At 31.7% G+C, this 23,529-nt stretch overlaps 2 protein-coding genes across 2 annotated transcripts in view; one reads left to right on the top strand and one right to left on the bottom strand.

The window, feature by feature from the left end:
- Positions 1-23,529, bottom strand: part of kon (chondroitin sulfate proteoglycan 4-like protein) — a 366,417-nt gene that overhangs the window by 1,696 nt on the left and 341,192 nt on the right. The window contains exons 7-10 of the mRNA XM_071889839.1: positions 19,757-20,218; positions 19,367-19,579; positions 16,861-17,486; positions 22-819 (exon numbers count right to left, since the gene is read on the bottom strand). Coding sequence (XP_071745940.1) covers positions 22-819; positions 16,861-17,486; positions 19,367-19,579; positions 19,757-20,218 — 2,099 coding nt within the window. The remainder of the gene's footprint in view (positions 1-21; positions 820-16,860; positions 17,487-19,366; positions 19,580-19,756; positions 20,219-23,529) is intronic.
- LOC121121443 (uncharacterized) lies at positions 421-14,249 on the top strand. Its single transcript, XM_040716374.2, has 5 exons — positions 421-498; positions 7,638-7,770; positions 7,831-8,089; positions 9,625-9,790; positions 12,396-14,249. The coding sequence occupies exons 3-5, from the start codon at positions 7,844-7,846 to the stop codon at positions 12,632-12,634; spliced, it is 651 nt and encodes a 216-aa protein (XP_040572308.1). The 5' UTR covers positions 421-498; positions 7,638-7,770; positions 7,831-7,843; the 3' UTR covers positions 12,635-14,249.

Genomic DNA, 23,529 nt, shown 5'->3' with positions numbered 1-23,529 from the left:
ATTCAGATAATATATACCCACCTAAGAACGTCAAGTTTATTGGCAGAGAGAACGTCCAACTGCCCATGTCTAGGAGCCTTTGTGATATTAAATACAAAATGTCGAATATCCGAAGCAACAATGTTCAAATACTTTTGTGTTATCGTTTTTTTCCCGCCTTCCTCCACCTCGAGTCTTTCAAGAGTGATTTCCACCTCCGAATCACCAGGAACATGGTAAATTTCAAAGACTTGTATATCTGATCGACTCCCTTCAACAGAAACATGACGCACGTCAAATGTAAATGAATCGTTCACTTCTTTGAAAGCACGATTGTTTAATCGATACTTTAAATGTCCAGAAAGGAGTTCAACTTGAGTAAAATTTGAGCCAGGCTTTAGTATGTTTTTATCATTATTGGAGAGTAGAGTTCCATACTTTGGAAGGTCAATAATGGTGTATATGAGATCCGAATCCTCTGAAGTCTCGGGATATGTTTGAAATAGTAGATGTGTATCCGTAAGTACAGTTTCCCTTACATTTAGTAATTTAACCGGAATGTTACGAATTACACGGACTTGGAGGGAAATAAATTCTATTTTAAAGACGTGGATGGATTTTTCTTTAGAATCGGCTGCATCTAAGTCCTGACCTATGGCTGTTGAAAAAGTGAATGAATCTCTTGAGGGCCTTCCAGGCCCCATTCCTCCTCGAGTATGTACATATCGAAGCTTTCCTTTCTCCAAGTGACGAGAAAAGAAACGCTTGGTAGAGACCCAACGACCATTGTTTTTAAGTCGTTCGAGTCTACCGTACTTTGGTTCTTGAACAATATCAAATCTAAAAAAAGACAATATTATTTAATTATTATAAAAACATTTGATTGTAAATTTAAATACCAAATTAAGGAATGTTTACTTGAAAATTTAATTAAATTTTTTTTTCCAAAATATTTAATTTTTCTAATTTTTTGTGAATAGCTCTGGATTGTTGAAACTTTTCTCCAAAAAATTTAATATTTAGTTTTTCCTTTCAAAAAATTTAAAATTAATTGAATTGTTTTAGAAAAAAAATATTAATTTTTTTCCAAAAAATTTAGTAATGTTTGAAATTTAATTTTTGAATTTTTTTACAACAAAATTTAATATTTGAAATTTATATTCAAAAAATTAAATTTTTTGAGTAAAGCTTTGAATTTTAGAAATTTTATTATTTTTTGTGAATAACTGTGGATTTTTGAAATTTTTTCTTAATAATTTAATATTTAAATTTTTTTTCTAAAAATTGAATGCTACAAATTTTTTTCAAAAAAAATTAATTTTTCAATTTTTTTCTAAAAACCAAGCCCCCAAATTGTAATCTTGTGGACGTTCCTATTGTGTATCTTCAGGGACATAAAAATATTTATAATCACATGTTTTGAATATCGCCAGCGTTGGAGTGGCAGGATATTTACTGTGAAGAAAGTCATGTCTAAACTTTAGCATAATATTTTTTTCAAATATGAAATCTTTGAATCTTTTATTTGATATAGAAAATTAACTTTAGATCGTCTTCCGATCTTCATTTTTTTTTAAAAAGACCTTTTGTCATAAAATTTCAATAAAAATCAGCTTTACATCTTCTTCCGATCTTCAATTGATTTTTAAAAACCTTTTGTCATAAAGTTTCAATAATTTTTTTAATTTTGCACACTTCCAAGTTTTTCCACCCTATTCAGGGCTGTTCTTAATTAGTGAAACATTCTGCTCAATACCATCTAATACGACAAGGTTTTTTATCCACTCTCAATCTCGATTGTCAAAAGGGAAAGGAAAAATTAGTTAGTCTTTTGTATTTCTATTGTTACCAACCTTTCCTTATAATTAAGGGAATAGCTATTAAATTATTATATACATTGAATTGACAATTCTATCAATGAATAAGTATGAAATGACACAGGTTTTTAACACAAGTCTTTGTTTGATATAAATGATTATAAAATCATGTTCTATGTAACACCTTTTTTAACTTCAATTAAATCATAGAGGAGTCAACTTATGAGAATTAATTAAAACGCCCGAAAGAAAAATACACTATATCTGTGCTTATTTAAAAAAAAAAACAAGTCTTATAGCCCCACCCCGTACAAAAATTATGCAAAGGGGCCTATAATTGCAAGTAAATTGGCCTTAACGACATTTTTGTCTTATATTTTTACTCGAAAAGTATAAAGAAGTAACAAATATCGATATCTATCCTTATAGAATCTTTGTTTATTTCAAAAAGCAAGGCGGGAAAAACTCATTTACAAGTGATTTATATTTTGGTTGCAAGACAAAATACAAAACAATTCCGCACACAAAAAAACAAAAAATTCAATTGAATAACGATAATAATATCGAAAGAATAGACCTTGAAAGTAAGCGTGCATGAATGACCTCCTTTCTCATCTGACTCCATCTGTCATCTGTAATCCACTTAGACTTTGTAATGTAGGAGGGGCAGAGAGAAAGGTCAATTCTATCTCAAGAAAATACCAATGGCGTCACCTATGGCTGCATGGAGGTAGATCCCTGCGGACATGATGCGTGCTATCTGTATCAATGCTGTCCAGATGTTTTGTGCCTGGTCAAATGAGGAGTCTTTCGAATGAAACTTTATATGTTCAACTGTTAAATATTTACTATATAATAATTGTTGTAAAAATAAATAAATAATTTTCCAGTAGATGGCTTTAATTATGTGTATCTCGCGTTGTAAAAATGCTATCCGTTTACACTGGATGATATTAGGATAATATTTCGTAATAAAAAAAAATCTGAAGCAATTTTGTGATTATTTGACTCAGTATTATTTGAGAAGTTGTTAAAGATGGACACCAGCAAAGGGAAAATATGCCGTATGTTACAGTTTATTGATAAAGGTGAAAACGTATGCCAGGTGGCTGAAAATGTGGATAGTGTTTATGGTCGTGATACTGTAACAGCCAATCAAATATTATTTTGGTTACATCCATTCCTTTCCAGTAATTTTGATGGTAAAGATGCACCACGCTATGGAAGGCTATTTGTCGAAAATGTGCGATAAATAATGGAAATCGTCGAGTCTGAGCGTCATGTATGCACTTTTTGATTGTCAAGGATTTAAGCATTCGTTGAGAAATAATAAATTTATTTTTACTAGGCCTAATTATATTATTGTTTATATCGTCTAACTATACAATTTAGTAATGTTTTATGATAATTTAAGTGTTTCACTAATTTAGAACAACCATTTATAATAGTCATTGCGCTAGTTCATACAACTTGTGGCCTTTCTACCACTCCGTCACTCGATATCACTTAGATCACATTAAAGAAGGATAATAATTTAAACTTTATATTTTTCAATGCACTTTTCCTTTGAATATATATACGTATATTTGACTTACAATATAAGAGATCACTTAAAATGCATACATATACTAAAGAAACATCATTTCTGCACTTACAAAAGGCAACTGCATAATATTGTATTGGCAAGAAAAAAAAAATTCCTTAAATAAAATATATGATTTGTATAAAACTAAATATATCTTCTTCATTATTAATAACATTGGATCATACAATAAAGTGTTGTAAAGGTGTGATTGTATACTACAAACGATTTTAAAGATTTTTCCGCTTTGCCCGTTCAGTCGTGAATTACTGTGCGTCGAGTATGGAGGTCTCAAAGGAAGAAATTCGCCATATTTGAAAAATTTAACTACCTTCCTGGAAAAAACGCATCAAATGCGACCAATAAAATTTGCGATGTATACGGGTTGGATACTCGAAGCTGGTGATGGAAAAAAAGCGCCCATCATTGTTGAATAGGAGACAACCAGACAACACCAGGCCACACACATCTTTGATGACGTGCCAGAAGCTCCAAGAGATCGGATGGGAAGTTGTTATATATCCACCCTACAGCTCAGACCTGGTATCAAGTGACTACCACCTGTTCCTGTCTGTGACGAACGCACTTGGGGGTACAAAATTGAGCTGACTAGGGGCCTGTGAAAATAGGTTGTCTGAGTGTTTTGCCAATTGGAACAAGGGTGTCCACGAGCAACCAGTTATTAAACAGAACGGGGCATATTTAGCTTGCTAACAATTCTTATAACATTGAAATAAAGCCAAAAATACTAAATGACTTTTTCCCAACCTATTATTAATTTCCTTTACAAATAAATATTTTGGCCAAATATTTCATGGACAAATAATTTTCTTCTGATCCTATGTCTATATGCCTAGGAATAATAAACTAAAGCTGCACGATCCTGAACAGTTTTTCTGGGTGTTATCAAAAATGAGATGTATAGATAAATACTAATGAAATACTGGCTTTAATTTAAAAAAAAACATAAGTACTGAGAACCTCCGTATTTCGGAGGACCTGTGACAGACATTAAAAAACCTGGAGAGTGTAAGAAGGAAAGCTCGGCTCGAGGAGTCGCCATTCATTTTTAATGAATTCTATAAAACTCTATAATTATGTCAAGGGATTGAAACTTAGCGCGCCCGTAATCTGAATAAAGATCAAAACAGGGAACACTGAAATCGGTCATTTGAATCAAATTTACAGCAATTTTAAAGCGTATGTATTTTTTAGCCCTCCCGTTTTTTTTAGAATTGGTAATCTGAATTTTCCTTTCTTTATCAGTTGTCATAGTTATTTAATTCCTGACTAGTGAACATCGGTTCCTAAATAGATTCAATTATATTCAAAACCTGTTTGAACGTTCGTGTGTGCTCATAAAAGACACAGAGTAACCCTGAGGATTTCTTGCAGAGTTATAGATCTAAGTCAGAATTGAGGATCAACATGAGAGTAATTCTTACAAATATCTTTGTTTATTTCTTCCCCCTCCTCCCTCGTCACAGCAGATTATAATTGATCTTTATAATATTAATATTAGACTAAATATAATTTTCGCAGTACGTATGAAATACACTTCGGACTTGTACCGCAGAACCCCTGTTGAGAATCACTGTACCAAAAGATAACATTGTAATTTGATTTATAAGACTTTAGGAATGCTTTTAAAATAAAATCTATTGCAAGATTGTTTTATTATCAGGGGGTCCATAGGATTAAATACTTTATTTTTGTGGCTTGGTTTTGAATTTTTCGTGAAAAATTTCTCCACAGCATAATTTCATCGAATTGCTTTTTTTTTAGAAAAATAAATCCTTGCATAAATATTTTTTATCACTTGTTTTCCAGACCGATAATTTTTATAAAATTTCTTCATTTGGAGAGAAGGGTAAACCCCTCTATCCCCCCTTTGAGGATGCCCAGATTGTTGGAACCAATAACTTTTGCCATGATCTTTCAGTGTAGTTTTTGTCCCTTCCAAAGGATTGATCAGAATTATTTATAACAAGAAATAAAAGGTGATTCCTTGAAGAAAATAATCCAGATATATAAAGCCGTCCAGAAATAATGTTCGAAATTTTTTTGTATAAGAATACGTATATATATTTTTAACATGTTTAATATAGTCCTACAATTGACGAATATCTCATTCATATTACGTAAGCTTGCCCTTGATCGAAACAACATAACAGAGATGCATCATCGCTAACATGCAGCTAGCGTGCACAATGCCTATTTTGTCCATGTGGCCTTCACGACTGCCATAAGAGAGTCCTTGCTGAGCCAGTAAACTGCATTGGCCTCCCTATTACCATACACTTCTATGCAAAGTCAAAAGAGGAACAAAAGTGATTTGTCTCAAAAGTGCGGATAATTGCATTTACAATATCTGCCAAGGTTAATAGAAATACAAGGTTATACCATAACGCGTGTACGACTGATTAACTTCAACCATGCTCTTTTATAGTGACGTCATAGACTATGATTGGTTTCGTGTTTTGTTAAAATCTGTCTTTCTTGTCCAGCTGTCAGTAAAATACATCAAATGGAAAAGTTTAGGAATAGTGACGTTATAGACTATAATTGGTTCCGTGTTTTGTCAAAATCTGCCTGTCTTGCCCATCAGTCGGTACGATACATCAAATTGAAAGTTTTAGGAAGACCGATTACTTGATGGTCTATACTTGTATTTTTATAAATCTTGATAAACTGAGTTGAGTAATGAAATATCTACACATAATACTCTTTACTTAATGACGTTAACCCTTTGTTAGTGAACTGGGGTATTATATGCTTCTATTAACTGCTTCTTATTTCTTTAAATCTACATTTTATCGCCAATAATTTTTAGTATACTCCTGAAACAATAAAACAGAATATATGTAGTTCTTTATTTATGTTGATAAGGCCTTGTTTTGGAATTTTTCGTTTATTAGTCATTTTTTAAAAGAGGTTTAGTGAATTTAATTAACTGTTTTGCTTAAAAAAAGTTTTTGCATACTTTTTCCTTTCAATTTCTTGGATTCTTCTTTTTTCAATATGAGAACAAACGCATAGAAAAAAAACACAAAAAAACATTAATGTAGCCACCCTTATCGGCAATGATGGCTTCCACTGTAGATGTAGTCCTCTGTCATGGCGTCCAAGTGCTGGCTGATAGTGGCTTTCAGGGACTCGGCTTTGGATAACTGACACTGCTTGGCATCCGGGCTGTAAGGGGACCAAAAGTGTCAAAAGAACTCAAAAGATACATACAAAAGAGTCCTACAACGTAGGAGATGGGATTCCGTCATTGCTGGTGTCAAAAGTAGCCTCTCCCCCCTCACAAGGCTCTTTCCACCCACTTTTTGATAGCTCTCTGAACAGTCAGGTGTGAACCCCCGAGATCTCTTGCATGGGCCTCATGAACTTGAGGGGATTGACCTTGACTGATTTCTTTATCCCTTCTTCTTCTCCAACGTTTCGAACTTGCTGACGGCGTAGATGGTGGTCATGAAGACACTGAACTATTTGGAGTGCACGGTTGGAAATTCTTTGATCTTTGTTCAAGTGTCATTTTCTTAATTTGTACGTAAGCCAGAGAGCTCAAGTTTGATTTATTTTGTAACTAATTGTTTATGCTTTAATATATCTAAATATAAATTAATTTAAATAATTCAACCCACATTAATTATTGAATTAGTAAGTGTTCAAATTTCAATGGACCACCTGGTATTAAAATAATAAATTATATTTTGTTGAAACCCCAAACTTGTGTTGTTAAGATAATTTATAAAATGATTGATTTATTCTCCATGTTCAATACAAGTATTTCTAGCATTTCAATGGATATTTTGAGTGCAAAATGGATAGAATTGTTAAAAATATGATAGAAAATTTAAATGACGTAATTATTATGATCATTAAACTGTTTACCATTAAATAAAATATGCTTTTTGGGGGTTTCTTTTTTACAGAGTTCACTAACATAAACGTAAATAGATTCTGTATTTTTGAGAAAAATCGTCCAAGCTTGTTTTTGTGTTGACGTGCACATTTGTTAATAAAACAATAATTGTTTAATTTTTATAAAATTATAGCATTTCATACATCTTCTTCTTTTTTTTTTAATTAAAATTATATTTTGGACTGTAGCTATTTATTTCTGTTTTTTTTTTTTTTTTTTAAATATAAACAATGGCTCTTGAGATAAGTAGAAAGCATTTATTTTTTCCCTTTTTATCTTGAAGCAAGATTAAAATAATTAGGTACAGATTTTTGTTTTTCCTTTTTTAAAGCAAGGGACGCAGGTGAAGAAAGCCGACTCCAATATGTATACCTATACATCTTAGTATTCCCCTGCTAAGATGAGTCTCATCATCCTCCAAAAGAAAAATTACCCAAATAAAGCAGCATGAAGAAACAGTATATGTATTTGAATGCCTACAATCTCAAATTGAGTGTGTTAAAGAGAAGAATTATTTATTATAGGTAAAGCCAGGTGATGGGTTTATTTGTCAATTCTCTCTTTGGAGTTATTTCTCTTCCGAGTGGTACTCGACTCTTGGCCGTTTTTTATGTCATGGCAACTATCCTCGCATATTTTCTCACGGAGATCATTCTGGAAGACTTTGCTAATATTGAAAACACTGTCGTTTTTCGAGCTACTATCAATCCTATGACAAAGTCTCTAACTTGTTCATTCTTTCTCATTGCCTCCTTTGGACTCCTTTTTGGATCTCATATGAAAGCAAGTAGTCTTTGTATATTTTATGTTTTATATGTGTATATTTGTTTTTGAGTGTACCCAGGGGCGCGGGAAGGGGGATTTTGTAGGGGGCAGCTTCAATTTTGACTGAATCTATTGCATTTAATAACGTTTTTATTATAAAATGCAGTGTGTGGAAGCAATTTGTTCCACGAAAATCATTTTTTTTTTCTAACGCAATTTTCTCTCTGATTTTATCTGATTTATCAGATTAAAAAAAAAGACTCTTAAAGCAAGATGGATTCTGATTTATTTTATTTATTAAAATCACCTCCAGCATCAATTAAAGTCTCTATACGAGGCCGAAAGCGCAAGCTTTAAAAACCTGACTTTAGTGTTCTGTTCCAATGGTACTTAGAAAAAATTCAAGAAATCAAAGATTATATATTTTTTTCAGTTTTTAAAATATGATTTAAAGGTGTGATAAAACAAAGACGAACAGGCACAGTTTTTGAAGGCTCTTATCGAACATGAAAGCTTCTAGTATTCTACCTGAAGTAGAACACATGAGCTTGACCTGTTCAATAATTCTGAATCATGGGGGCGAGGCTCATCATTTGGGTGTCAATGTCAGCAAATTTACCACTAAAAATAATAAATTCTGCTTTCGTATGTTGCAAGGGCTACAGTATAGTCCTCCCGGAACACATAGTTTCCTGAGTAGATGTAATTCACCCAGCGTAAGACTATATCCTTGAAAACATCTTGGTACTGATTGGGCCCGATTTTAAGGCCTTTCAGGAACCAATACGTGGGCATCCTCTTCCTGTCTGATGCCACGATTCGCAAAATATTTGCGGAGGCCGGGAACTTAGTCTGTTTGACCAGGAGAACCTCATTGACCACATAGGTGAGGTAGTTGTGGTTTTTTGAGTTTCTCGACTAGTACACGGTGCAGTTTTTCTTGTCTGTTTGCTGTACTGGGTACGATTCAAATCGGCTATACTTTGCCTTTTACCCTCCTTCTCCACAATGACGCTACCGATTTTAGTCAGTTGCAGCTCATATGAAAGCCAATATTCAACAAATTATTATGTCAAAAATCTGGAAACCTAGCTCGCAAACGTCGCCTCCCGGACACAATCAAAGTGTAAGTCGCGATTTGCTGTCGTACAGTGAATATGTTACTACTTTATGATTGGAACGTGGAACAGAAATAATGGCTGAACGATTAACACTGAACGAAGACAAAAATAATTGAATGGAACTTCAAAATAGCAGAACGCTTTCAAGCCTGATTTTGTATAACTCTTCAAACTTTTCTTAAATGTTTTTTTGTTCAATTAAGAACCGTTTTTTTAATGTAATCCCACACTGTTACACCCCCTTGCGGCTAGTATATTTGTTTACTTTGCTCATACCCTATTAGTTATTATTATGAAGTTCATTGTTTGCCAAAAAAATAAAATAAATATAATTTAGAAGGATTAATATTAATCACTCAAACGTATTGATTATATAGATTACTTGCTTTCATATTGGGGATTATAATTTTATTTATAATAATTACATTGAAGATTCGTCTGTTTTTCCTTCCTTACATGCTCTCAATTCAAGCAATCATACTCGGTTCTCTTAGTTTGGGCATTGCCCTATTTCATAAAGAACAAGGTGACGAGGGACTCAAGAGGAGTGGATCCCCTGTTCAAAAGATGGCTGGAATATTTTTCCTTTCCATAGGAGGTAAGATATTTATATACATATAAAGCGTTAATATATATGACAATGAAAGATCGCACTTTTCTTGCAATTGCAACCTGAATAAGATTATTGATTTACAGAAGATGTTATCATATTTCTCTTATTCTGAAAGAGATAACATATATGTACGTATAAAATAACACTGAGGATTTGTTACAGAGAAATATAAATAAATACAAAATAATTACAGATAGCAAACCCTTATTATTTACTCATCGTTATTATGAAAATTTTGAGGGGTTGACAATTTTCCTTTGTACAATGTTGTAGAATACATGAATGGCTGTGAATTGATCCTAGTCACCACTATGAGCATACAGTATAAGAAGATGATTGAAATACCATGCATGGAAAACATTCTATATCATTGTTTCCCAAACCTCCAGTCTGCTCCCCGATGACCTTTTCAGACAATTCCGGGCGGAGGAATGATGGTATATGAATCTTCTTCTTGTATTGTTTATTTTTTAATAGATTTTTTTGGTCAGGATTAAAATTTTTTTGCATGAAAATACTTGTAATTTTTTTAATAAGATTTATTTCCGTTAAAAAAAATATATGCAACAGATTTTAAATTTTTTTTCGAAGAAATTTGAATAAATATAGATTTTTGAAATTTTTATCCAAAAAATTTAATTTTTTTGGAATAATTAAATTAAAATAACATTTGAAATTTAATTTTGGAAGTTTTCTTAAAAAAAAATTTAATTTTTTATAAGCAGCAGTGAATTTTTGAAATTTTTTGTGAATAGTTATTGATTTAAAAAAAAAATTCCAAAAATTTAAGCTATGAAATTAAAAAAAACAAAAAACTAGCGAATTTTTACAAATTTTTTACGAATGCCCCTGAAATACTTATTAAATTTTGGAGATGTCGAGGTAAGGACATATAATTATGATATACACTGCTAAACTTCCATTTCGACCTTTGTTGCTGATATACATCACTAGTATCCTGGCAAATCTCAAAAAGATTTCCGATAATTATGACTGAAAACATTATTAAATATGAAATACCCAAGCTCAAAGCAAAGTTTAATTCTCTAGAAAATAATACTACGGAGTAATTTGAACTTTTTGACAGAAATTTGACTTCCTCTTAATATTTAAAATTTGATATCCTGTCAGATTTTGATTAGCTAGAGGGTCCCTAATGCCTATTCTTGTACATCAAACAGCCCTTATATAACTAATATAATTTGAATATGTTAATCGTCAAATACAATCTTTTTTTTTTGACGTTGTCAATTTCATTTTCACATCATCACCCTATATTTTTGTCTCTATGATCTTGCCTCATTGAAAGAGGTCATGATTGCAACTTAAACAGCTAAAATGACGTAGTTGCTAACTTAGATCGATAAGGACCAGTCGTAGTATTTTGAACCTCCGGCCTGGCATGTGTTTCCAGGTGGTGGTTATATTATGTAACGTTGACGTCATCAGGGGTGGCCGCATGGTTTTTTTTTGGAGAGGGGGATGAGAGCGTGTCAAGGATATCTCTTTGGAGTAGTGGTTGTTGGACTTTTTTGACAATTTTTTAATATAATCTTTTTTTTTCTTTTATAAATGTCAAAAAAAAATTCGCTAAATGATGACGTCTAAAATTTTTTGACAACACAAAAAATATATATATAAATATTACGGCAACTTTTAAAAGTTCCTCAAAAGTTGGGGGCCAATGGGCCGTATGTTTACGACACCACTACCTAAGACTCATAAAATTACTCAAAACCTAACTGATGGTCTTTTTAGACCAATCCAATATTATCAATATGACATTAGGGGCGTTCGCAGGGGGAAGGGCTGGATGGGGAAATTATGCAGCTTATAAAAAACTCAAACTGATGATATTTTTGAAAAAAAAAAAATCCAAAAAACATATATATATAATCTTGTAGACGGTCCTTGGCATGAACGTTGTTTATTTCTATAATTTTGTAAAGTTTCTAGGATGTTACGCCCGGGCAGTTTCGCTCTGGGAAGTTTCGCCCTGGGAAGTTTCGCCTCATACATATATTATAGGCTAAATGTATCTTCCACATATAATTTAAGATTCAAAATTGGTCTCCCCACCCAATTGAAGTCATTTGTCATGCATTTTTGCATTCAGTAATGTAAAATGAGTGCATTTAATTCAATTTTAATATAATTTAAAATAGATGGGTCGAATTCATTATAATAAGAAACAACAATTAATGCACATTAATTACTCAAATGGCATAATTTCATAATTAATTACAAAGGACTTCAAGTTGAAGTAAAGAAAGACCTTAAATAATATGTGAAAGATACATTTATGTTTTTATATATTTATAGGGGCGAAACTGCACAGGGTGTAACTTCGGGCCACGACAGAGAGTGGCGCCGTATTGTGACAAAATGATACAACTGCCTGAATGATAATAATTATTATTATCACATATAAGAGACATCAGCGCCCTCAAGCGATCTATACTTATATTAACCTAGGCTACGGAAAGTACCACCACCACTAATTTATATATATTTTAGTTTATTCATGACTTATTGGCTTATAGCTTTACATATTATGCATACTGACATAGCCATTTTAATTCTTTTTCAGTGCTCAACATTTACTTCTTCCTTGTCATACTAAGCCACTATGTGGATCTAGGAGAGACCAGAAAGTTCCGACTACTTTATAAAAAGCCTAATAATAAAGTGGATAACTGCAATGACCTCCCATCATCTCCTCCGGGAGAGAACCAGAATAAAGGCAGGATCGCCGGAAAACCATTTTCTTCGCCCTCTTTATCTCCTCCCTATGACGTGGAGACTCAAAGCGTTATTTATCTCAATTAATATTGTATATAAAAGTATTGAACATGTGTTCATTAATTCAACTTATACCATGTAGTATTTAATACTAATAAAATATTGATTTTCAATAGGAGTATTTCTGTGTGTGTATGTACCTTAAAATAGTGTTGAGGTGAGTCCGTTTTCAAATTATAAAAGAAACCCCAGCCGAATTCATCAATGATAAAGTTTGCTTACTTTATATCACTAAAGCTCTTCAAATGTGTTTTGGAATTTCGTGGGGCTCCTATTTCTTAGTGATTTTCTAATCAATAACAATTTCATATGGGAGTTTTAAATCTCTGAAAAGAGAGGCTATACACTATAATACGATTACGTAACGAATTGCAGGAACTGGAAGGTACTAAATTTACATTAACTCATTCGTCAACAAAAAACTAAAAAAACATCCGTAGTTTTGGAATATGAAATGTAGATAAGTACAAATTTAATTTTTTTCTATTTTTCGAGAGTAAAGTAAAAACAAGAGGTTTTGTGAGGACATTTATTTAAGAAAATCATCTAAAAGTAGTGCTTGGCACAACTTGTGTTTAATATTTGAGCCCTCAACTCTAATAATTTCCTCAATAAGAGGTCATAATCGGTTGCAGACCTTGACTATGTTGTCAGACTCGAGCTTGATCCACTCTTCCTTGATGGAAGCCTCTGGAGACTGTACATTTCTGTGAGTAGTAGCACTCACCCTCTCCTCCAACACACCTCGATAGAATAGTCCAAGGTGTTCGCGTCTGAAGAGGTGGGTGACCACATTTTGTCTCTCCATGGCTCTATGATATGGAGATTCGTTTTGAGTGAAAAAAAAGTTGTCTCCGAACTTTTATCTGGCCCACGGTAGCACTTTCTGATCCAAAAGTTCCATGGAAGCATCTGTATTGAGCCGCTCCTTCTGTTCCACAAAAATGGCAAAAATGGGAAATTTAGAACTGTTCTTTCCAATCGTCTCACCTTGCTCTGTACAGAGCTTCTACGTCTTGCTTTCCTCCTCTATGATTTTGTAATAATGTCATTCCGTGATAAAAATAAAATATCTTTACCACTAGATAAGATCAACCCTATCAAATTCAATAAGATGGGAAAAAGTCATAATCCTGCAAGTACAGCTCGAGTCCAACTCCTTGCCAAAATTTGTTGATCTTTAAATATTAGTCATTTAGTCCAGTTCAAGTCGAATTGCGATTCAAGGCTGTACAATAGTAGTCAATTATGAATATTTGACGGTGTGATGAAGTCGTGTCATGGTTTTTCAAAATGTGGACTCCAGTCCAAGTAGAGTCACAAGTCTTGAGTCCACGTCCCCAACTCTGGTAATATCGACTAGGTTGTAAGTATACATGGAGATGTTTTTTTAAGAGCAAGAGGAGAAGGCGCGAGCGAGAGATATGGTACACCTGATTTAAGATCCATACTAACATCAGGTGTCTTTTATATTATTGGAAGGGGGGAAGAGAGAATGTGTCACTTCTAGAATAGAGTGGAGAATCTTCGAAATTTTTAGTAGCATTAATGCACGGAAAATATTGTTCGATTGCCATTTTCAAAAGTTCTAGTTGTTCACAGTAGATGGCCAAATTTAGTGGAGAAGAAAAATTCGCTCCAGCCCTGTTTTGCAACACAAACCTAAATAGTACCAAGCGCAATACTGTTCAAAAAGCGTTTGTTGTCACCTTTACAAAACCTTATCGTAGATCTGATGTGACCAATAATAAACAAGATATACTTAATCAAAAAAATGGGCGGGAAATAACGTTTAAAAACTATTTATAAATTCCATTATATATTTAGTCTTTGATGATTTTAACAAACACTCACTAGTACATTTTTCTGGGTAGCCTCCAGTTATCGAATTGTTTTCAAATGGGTTTTCTATGACACGGTATTTTTTCTCGATATTTTATTCCTTTTCTAATTTATCGATTCTACTCAAGTCAGTACTTTAAAGTCAATAATAATGGATCATTTCTTCTTCTATCGTGATATATACCATGATTAAATATATGTTCATAATCAAATAAAGCCTCTTTTTCCAATTATGTCCATAGAATATTATGTTAACAAAATATACATGTTTCATATATTCTTTGACAAAAATATATACCCTAAAAAATACTGTCCTTTACATAAAAGAGGAAATGGTCTTCGTTTTATCATCCTTATCCATGAAATAATCGATGCATATACGTAAAATAGATACTCATGATTGTTTAACGATACTTGTGCATGACATTTTTAAATGAAAGAAGCATATTTCATGTCACACAACTTTTTTTTTTCTTAAATAGAAGACATTTAGATAACTTGTCCAAGACATGATATCAGTTCCTCATGCGCTAGAAAGATATTCAAATAGACATTAATTTTTGTAATGCCAACAAATTACAGGAACAATGTGGAGGATAAATGCTCAAATTCCTATTGCTCCTGCTTTGCCTATCTCCTACACAACATTCATTGGTGGTTCTTAAATAATAGAACCCATCCTTCTACAAATACTTCCTCAGAATATTTTGTAACGCCTACACCGAAAAATTCACCGGAGTCTACACCCTCAAAGCAATTTATCATAGTGTATGATGCTGTACCATCCCTTCCAGTCAAGAAACCATTATCCACGGATCCTCGGCGACTCTCCATTCCAAAGGAAGAGTTGGGAGCGTTAACAAAATCCAAATTATCCTGCTATAAGATCCATTCGAATCTTACTTTTTTTTAAAGTGATACTTCATAGAAATTCTAAGGAAAATTACATTGTATTTGGAGTTATCAGTCAACCTCAACTATCTCATTTAAACTTCTAATATCTAGACATAAGAGGTTAAATCGTTCTTGGACGGAGCTCGAAAGTCAAGGCTATTTATCAATTAAGAAATACAGGGTTGTCCGAAGGAATGGTATGTAAGAGCTACAATCTGCTCCCCCAAATAAAGGAATTTTTGCTTTTTACTATTAATTTATTTTTGTCAGAAATAATTTTTATTTTTTAAATTTAGTTTTTTTGTTAGCAGCTGTGGAATAATAAACTCTTTTATCAAGATTTTTTTTTGTGAATAGCTATGGATTTTTGAATAATTTTTTATAAAAATTTAATGTTTGAAATTAAATTTTGGATTTTTTTTTCCCAAAAAATTTAATTTTTTTAATACTTTTAGATTTTTGAAATTTTTTACATAAAAATTTAATACTTGAATTTTCATTTTTTAAATTTCTTCCAAAAAATTAAATTTTTCAAATTAAAAAAATTATTCTGTGAATAGCATTGGATTTTGAAAGTTTTTTTTACAAAGTAGTTAATTTTTAAATGACATCTGTGGATTTTTGAATATTTTTTCAAAAAAATATTACATTTGAAATTTAATTTTGGATTTTTTTTTCAAAAAATTTAATGTTTTTAATACTTGTGGATTTTTAAAATTTTTTACATTAAAATTTAATACTTGAATTTTCATTTTTTAAATTTGTTCCAAAAATTAAATTTTTCAAATAAAAATAAACAAACGTTGTGAATAGCTTTGGATTTTGAAAGTTTTTCTACAAAGTAGTTAATTTTTTCATAACATCTTTAGATTTTTGAAATTTTTTTCCAAAATTCCTTTCTGTGAATAGCTAGGAATTTTTGAAATTTTGTTTTTATAAACTTTAATATTGCATTTATTTAAAAAAAAAATTTCAAAAAATTAATTTTAGAAATTTCTTTTCAAAAATTTATACTGTATGTATAAATATAACTTATGTAGGTAAAACCTTCTTATGTGCTAAGATTTAGGAACTAATTCATCCCTATAAGACAAAATAAACCATAAGATATATTGATTTTTAAAAAATAAAGTAATGCCAAATTAATATCAGATAATGTATATAAATTTCTTTTATAAATTTTGCAATATTCATAGTTGTCTAAATAAACTGGGGTATATTGATATTTATGTTAATTAAACTACATCATATATGAACAAATTATAATTATTATTTGTGAAAAATATATGTACATATAAGTAAAATAATTCATGCATTCGTTTTGCGTTGAAATCGGTATCTTTCCAGATTTGGAAATGAAACATTTTTGTCAAAGTTATACAACTTTCAATATAATATAAACATCTCTAAATTGGTAATTTATTATATTAAGTAGTCAATATGCATCATTTGATATTAAAAGATAATCCAATTGTATTTAATAGTGTATTTACGTACAAAAATATAAAATAATTTACCTTATATTAAGTCCCTGTTCAGGTACATTGGACGTAAACGTCAAATTGTAGGAGCTTATGAGTGCAGACGTTCCCGTTGGAATAGTCAACCCCGTATTATTTACAGCATAAATGATGAGATCAAAAGAGGAGACCTTCAAATAAGCAATGTTTCCATTTGATTCACCATCCGAAATACGAAACCCAATTCGTCGAATAGAGTCTGTGTTACTCACTGAGGGACAGAGATACACAGAGTTCCTTCGAAGAGCGTCAAGGGAGAATCGCATGCTCTTCTTAAAAGAAGAGGATGATCCACCAGAGTTGTTGGACTCCTCATTGGAATTGCTTTGACTTCCATCATTAATGATTTGAATGTAGGACTCATCGGGTGGGAGCATTGAGAATATGATATCTTTGTCCCTGTTGTCCAGGTCGACAACGTTGAAGAAACTTGGATCAAGGGGAGATTTCGAGCCACGAGGGATTCGAAGGATTGCATCCGGATTGATTTCTAATTGAGGTGGGTCGTTTGAGGGACTAATGTTCATGAGGAGAGTGTATGTGTCGATCTGATTTCCACGAGCAAGGATGGAAAGGGTACACGCATCTTGAGTGATTTCAGTTCCATCATGTTCATAATACACCTATTAAGAATGATAATAATTTTTTTAATATAATTCAAGTGGGGCGTCCGCAGTTGGTGTGCTGGAGGGGCTGTAGCACCCTAAATTAACATATTTTTACTTTTTACTAGATTTTTTTGTTCAGGATGATACAAATTTACGCAGAATTAAAGGTAAAAATAACTTTTTCAAAGATTTATTTTATTTTCTTTAAAAATAAAATAAATCCTGGCAAATTATGCAGCACGGCGAAAAATTTAGTATTTAATTTTTTTTGAAAGCTGTGGATTTTCAAAAGTCCTTTTAAAAAAATTTTATTTTCTGAGATGAGATGTGAATTTTAAAAAGTTTTTTCTAATTAAATTGAATATATTAAATTTAATTTTTGAAATTTTTTTCGAAAAAAATTAATATTTGACTTTTTTTTTTTACGAAAAGCACAAATTTGAATTTTTTTTTTCCAAATTTTCTTTGAATATCTATGAAGTCAATAAATAATTGTTTTGTGAACAGTTGTGGATTTTTGAAATTTTTTGCGTATGGCTATGACTTTTTAAATTCCTTTCAAAAAAGTTTAATATTTGAACTTTTCGTAACTAGCTGATGAATATTAAAGTTTTTTTATAAAATTAATTTTTTTCTGAATTACTTTAGATTTTTTTTCAAAAAAAAAATCAAAATCAAAAGATATAAAAAATAAATATACATATAATCCTGCGACATCCTTACTCAATCAAAAAAAAATATGGAGAACCCTCCTCAAATTTTAGTAGATAATCATCTAAATAATCACATACTTTCTTTTATCTACTTGAACTTTTTCTTTTTACTCATTTCTGTGCCTCAGGAATGAAGAAAAGAAAGGAAACGTTTCATTTTATTACCCTCAAAATATTACTTACATACATATCTAGATAAAAATATATAATAGGGAATGGGATTTTTGTAGAGCGCGAAGAGAAGGCAGGAGCTAGACTTAAAGTATTACAGAATTAAGATCCTTCTTAATATCAGCTGCAAGTTATTTGACTTTGGGGAGATAATGAATATCTGAGATTTATTTATTAACTTTATCGTATCACGCAACCTTTCATTAAAAAAAAGGGGGGAAATACCTAAAATAATTTGGTAGGTTTTCCCCAACTATTAAACTATTGTTCATTGATTGTTGGGAATTGTTTAAAGCTACAGAAGAACTAATCAGAGTTCTACAAATTAATGTTCAGAACATAAATTAGGAGAAAAGAAGATTAAATATCGAGAGCTGATAACAAAGTTACGTCTTGTATAAAGAGGAGAACTGTCTTAATGTCATTTCTGGAGAGAGAGATTAAAATTTTAACATTCATTTTGTAAGTGTAATAGTTCAAAATAATTAATAATCTCATTCTCAGTTTATTTTCATGAGGTTTCCATGCGGGGATGACGTCATCAATTAGTTGTAAAATAATTATTTTACATTAGAAATAAATGTTGACTCGAAAGTTCGGGTTTTCGGGCCTGGCAAACAAAGGTACAGACAGCTGGCTTTTGGGATCAGGCTTAGACCGAATCCACCTCTAATACATGATGAGAAAAAATGATAACGTATCGTAATCGGTGGTATTGCAAAGTGACTTTGTGCGTGGGGGGTGGGGGAGGGGGTAGATATCAGGTAGCCAAAGAAATTAAGAGTCGTGCTTGACCACTTGGTTAAAACATTGTGGGTAAGTACAAAGCTATAAATGCTGCGTTGGCGTCCGCATTGGTTGGAAGTCTGAGGGGCTCTATCCCCCTCAAATGAAGTTTTTTTTTATGTACAAGATTTTTTTTATTTTTTTTTAAAAAACCAAGCCCTACCCCTAAAAAACTATAATCTTGCGGACGCCCATGTGCAACCAAATAAAAACCTAATTTTTTACCTTATCATTTTGGACGTCTATAAGTGTAAATGTGCCTTGATCCATAGAGCTTGGACGATTCCAGACTTTTATCTTCCCGTGTGTAGGTTCTTTTGTGATTCTGAATGCAATTTCATGTTCTACGTAGTTAATAAAAGAAGATGTATCTAGATTAATGATGGAAATGACGGCTCGATTGCCTTCCTGGACTTGGAGATGATGAGTATTTTTATTCTTAAACAAAGAAAATGAACAAAAAATTAAATTCAGAAACTTGATTCAAACATCATGACAAATAATGATTCACACTTTTAGAATCTCCAAGCTTTGGTATATAAATAATATATATAGAATTCAATTTTTTTCCAAATTATATCTTTAAGATAAATATATAATGATAAATCAACTCACATAGCCCCCATCTTTATTCTCCGCTTTCTTAACACAAATGTAGTCCGCAAGATCTTTTTGTCGACAGACTTTCCCTTTAGAGCAAGGATTGGACTCAAAACAAGGAAACGTCCAGAGACATCCTGGTCGTATATTGAGGGTTTCAACAACATCCGGTAATCCAATGAGTCTTCCATCAAGTTGAATATCTGATATGCAGCCATTGAGAGGAGACTCTGTACTACTATCGATCCCATGCTCTTCAATAGCTCTTTTTCGGATCCGTGAATCCATTCCACCAAAATAGAGATGTCCTGATAGGTCAATGTGCTTATTGGAGTTAGATTTGAGGGAAGGTCGCTCATACTTCCGTTGCCCATCCACGCTCAGTTCAAGATATTTGGGGCTGAATTGTGCTAGAACTTCATGCCACTTACCATCCGAGATACGTACTCCGCTTGATAGCTCAATAGGTCCATTTCCCTGGAAAGGAGAAAGAGGCTCACATATACTTTGTATTTGTATGTAATTAAATAGGGGGCGTGTCAACATAAAAAATATCTTAAACAAAAATTAAGTAAAGGAGATATGTTCAATTCATTATTTTACGTCGTAAATACTACCCAATAATTCATAGACACATTCCGGTGGAGCATGTACTTTGTATTCATATTTATGGGATTAGTTACGATACCTAAAGGACGCAAGGGAAGGAACAGACTGACAAAAACCTACAACAAAAATATAAGGAAAATAAATAAGGTCCTCATCTACAGCCATTGCACCGACTCTCATGATTCATGACATAAAATGGTTATTTTTTTATATTAAATAGTTGCTTATATTTTGTTTTATTATTATCAATATTAAATAATTCAATAAAAAATTTAGTCTTTAAAAATAAATATAAAGTTAAAAAAGAACCAAATTTACTTTTTAAATATTAAAAAACTTTAGTGAATTTTATACTATAAACTGAAATAACATTATTAGGAATTAATACATTGAAATAATTAAATGTGGCAAATAATCAAGGGATGACTTGCACAATTTCATGCATACTTGCACCTTTAATAGCCCGAACATTGTTCCTCATTCCTCCTTTCTCTCTTCGAGAAAGTTTTGCAAGCACCTTTACACGAACTTTGCACTATTTTTGAATAATTTTGGTTATAATATCATGACAATGGGCTAGGAATATTTATATATATATATATATTTTTCAATCAAATCTTCCAGGATTTGGATTATATTTCTTAAATTGTTAAACTTTTGAGTTTGAATAAGATTGCAAAATCACATCTCGGCTGTAATGCATATATTTTCGAAGACTTCCTTGATATAGCAGCATAAAGAGTGGACGATATATTCTATAAATCTAGAATCTTTTTTAACTCAATGTTGATCTATTATTACAATACACATTTTACCATTATTAAAAATATATTGCAATTAATAATTATTGGCTAATTATGATAAATAATTAAATGTGGCCCTCAAAGTAGTACATACATTGACTTCAATACCTTTAAAATAGACCCCATGGTAGCTGACAATTTTAAGCCAATCAGCAAAGAGAAGTAAAAACCTGTTTTTCTTCTACTGAGTGCCCACTTGAGTCCTTTAACGATACAAAGAATGTTTAAACCTTTCAATTTTTAATTAACTCCGCCAATAAAGTTGAATGAGGCTTATATTTTTGTCTATGTTTATTTGTTAGTTAGTTTGTCTGTTGATTGCCAAAACTACGGCAAAAGTTAAAGAAAGATTTTCATCTAACTTACTAAGAATATATATATATATATATTGTTACAGTAAGAGACCATTCAATTGTGAGAGGTCAATGCCATAGGTCAAGGTAGCATAGAACGTTAAAAATACATAATCAATCATAACTTTGGAACATACGGAGCTACGAAGATCCTATTGGTTTGTTTTGAGGTAGTTTAAATAAAGATGTTTCATTTAACAGAAAATCCAACCTAGAAAAAAGGATCATAGGCGTAGGTTTGCATACAACTGAGAGCCCGTTTTAGTTATATAAGTGTGATATAAATTTTTTGCTTCCTTTAACTCGTCACGATGAAGTGTAGGGTAAAGAACATAGTCGTAAATTATATATTACTTTTGCATACTTTATTTTCTCCAACTTTTTAAACGTTTGAGATTTATATATATATATATGCAAACCTTTGTTGCCATTATCAAAAACTTCCCTGTACTTTCTTGTGTAGATTGTGCATTCAAACATGGAGTAATGTTCAGACAGTTATTTTTTATAATATAATTGCAAAAGTATTGCCAAATATATTGAATAATATTACAAATTCATGTTTATTTTATAAAAGGTATAAGCTTGACATTAATTTATTCCCACAATTATATGTTTTCGCTTTTGGAGACCGGATTTTTGGCCTGCAAAAAGCCTGCACCTGAAAACATGATATTTTTGTCTCCAGGGAAGGGTCGAGCACGAGGCTTGTGCCAAGTATTATTCGTTTGTGGAGGGACTGAAGAAATCCTTTATATTTATAATGTCAAAGATGGATCCGCATGAGGTCCCCCGGACCTGCCAAAGCTTTCAACGCCATATGGCCGAAGTTATCAAGAAAGGCGTATCTCAATATAAATAATAAAAAATCATGAAATGTAGCTTTCAAATAATATAAAAATTATGCATTATCTATTTCGTTCGTTATAACCCTTAAAATATTTTCCCCAATTTATCTGGACTATCCTGGACATACAAGCCAATATTTCATAGATATATTTAAGTCAGCTATAGTATTTTTATTCAAATTTGGTGGTTGAGTTAAGATACTCAATAATTGTAGCTATATTTTAGAACCTTAATTTGATTCAAGAGACTTATATTGGTCGCAATATGGCCTCTTTCAACCCTAAAATCTGTGAATTGTCAAGTCTTTTATTGTGACAATTAATTTTTGCTATTTCAAATACAATTTGAGACAAATCGAAAAGGTTAATAAGAATAAGTTGTGCTAAAAAACTGAAAATAATACGTCGAACAATACAAATGTAATTCACACAAAGGTTAATAGAAATACAAGGTTAGACCATCATGTAATCGGGCTAACTAGAATTTTCAATTTGATATATTGTAACGACATCGTGCCAGGTTTTCGAAGTTAAGATAACATAAAAAACAGCATATTAATATAGCCTCCCTCCAGAAAACGGAATATATCAACATGATATGAAAAGTCTACTAATTTGATGTCCTTTTCTAATTTATGAACAATAGTACATCCCTAATTTTACTCATATCATAATCCATTTAGTTGTATTTGTATGTTTTAATGTCTACTCAAAAAAACATTAAAAGACAAATAAAACAGTTGTATTCTTATGCATATTGTTATAAATCTTTCCTCTTGGATTGCTTTTACCTTATGAAAAATAAAGTATAGGAACTTTATGAGCCCAAATATCTTTTTTTGTGACCTACAGAGTGAAAAATTTGATATAATATCAATATACATATAAATTGATATATCGTCAAACTTGGGGTTGCTTTAGAAATATTGAGAGCATCTCAATATTTATATTAACATCTGTTGTATATCACAGGCCCGTAATCAGAAGGAGTAAGTGGGCGTTTGGGGCTTTGGTTCAATTAATAGTGGTTCATCCAAAGTTACTCACACCAAGTCGCCCTAATACAAAAATTCAAGCCCCAAATAACAATAAATGATTGGAGTACTGCTCAACATACAATTGTATATTTTCTTGTACAAGTTACAACTTGTACAAATTGAAACCACAAAAAGAGA

Source organism: Lepeophtheirus salmonis, chromosome 7 (assembly GCF_016086655.4).
Source record: "Lepeophtheirus salmonis chromosome 7, UVic_Lsal_1.4, whole genome shotgun sequence".
NCBI lineage: Eukaryota > Metazoa > Arthropoda > Copepoda > Siphonostomatoida > Caligidae > Lepeophtheirus > Lepeophtheirus salmonis.
The sequence above is the reverse complement of the archived record's forward strand: the minus strand, read 5'-3'. Positions and strand labels throughout refer to the sequence as shown.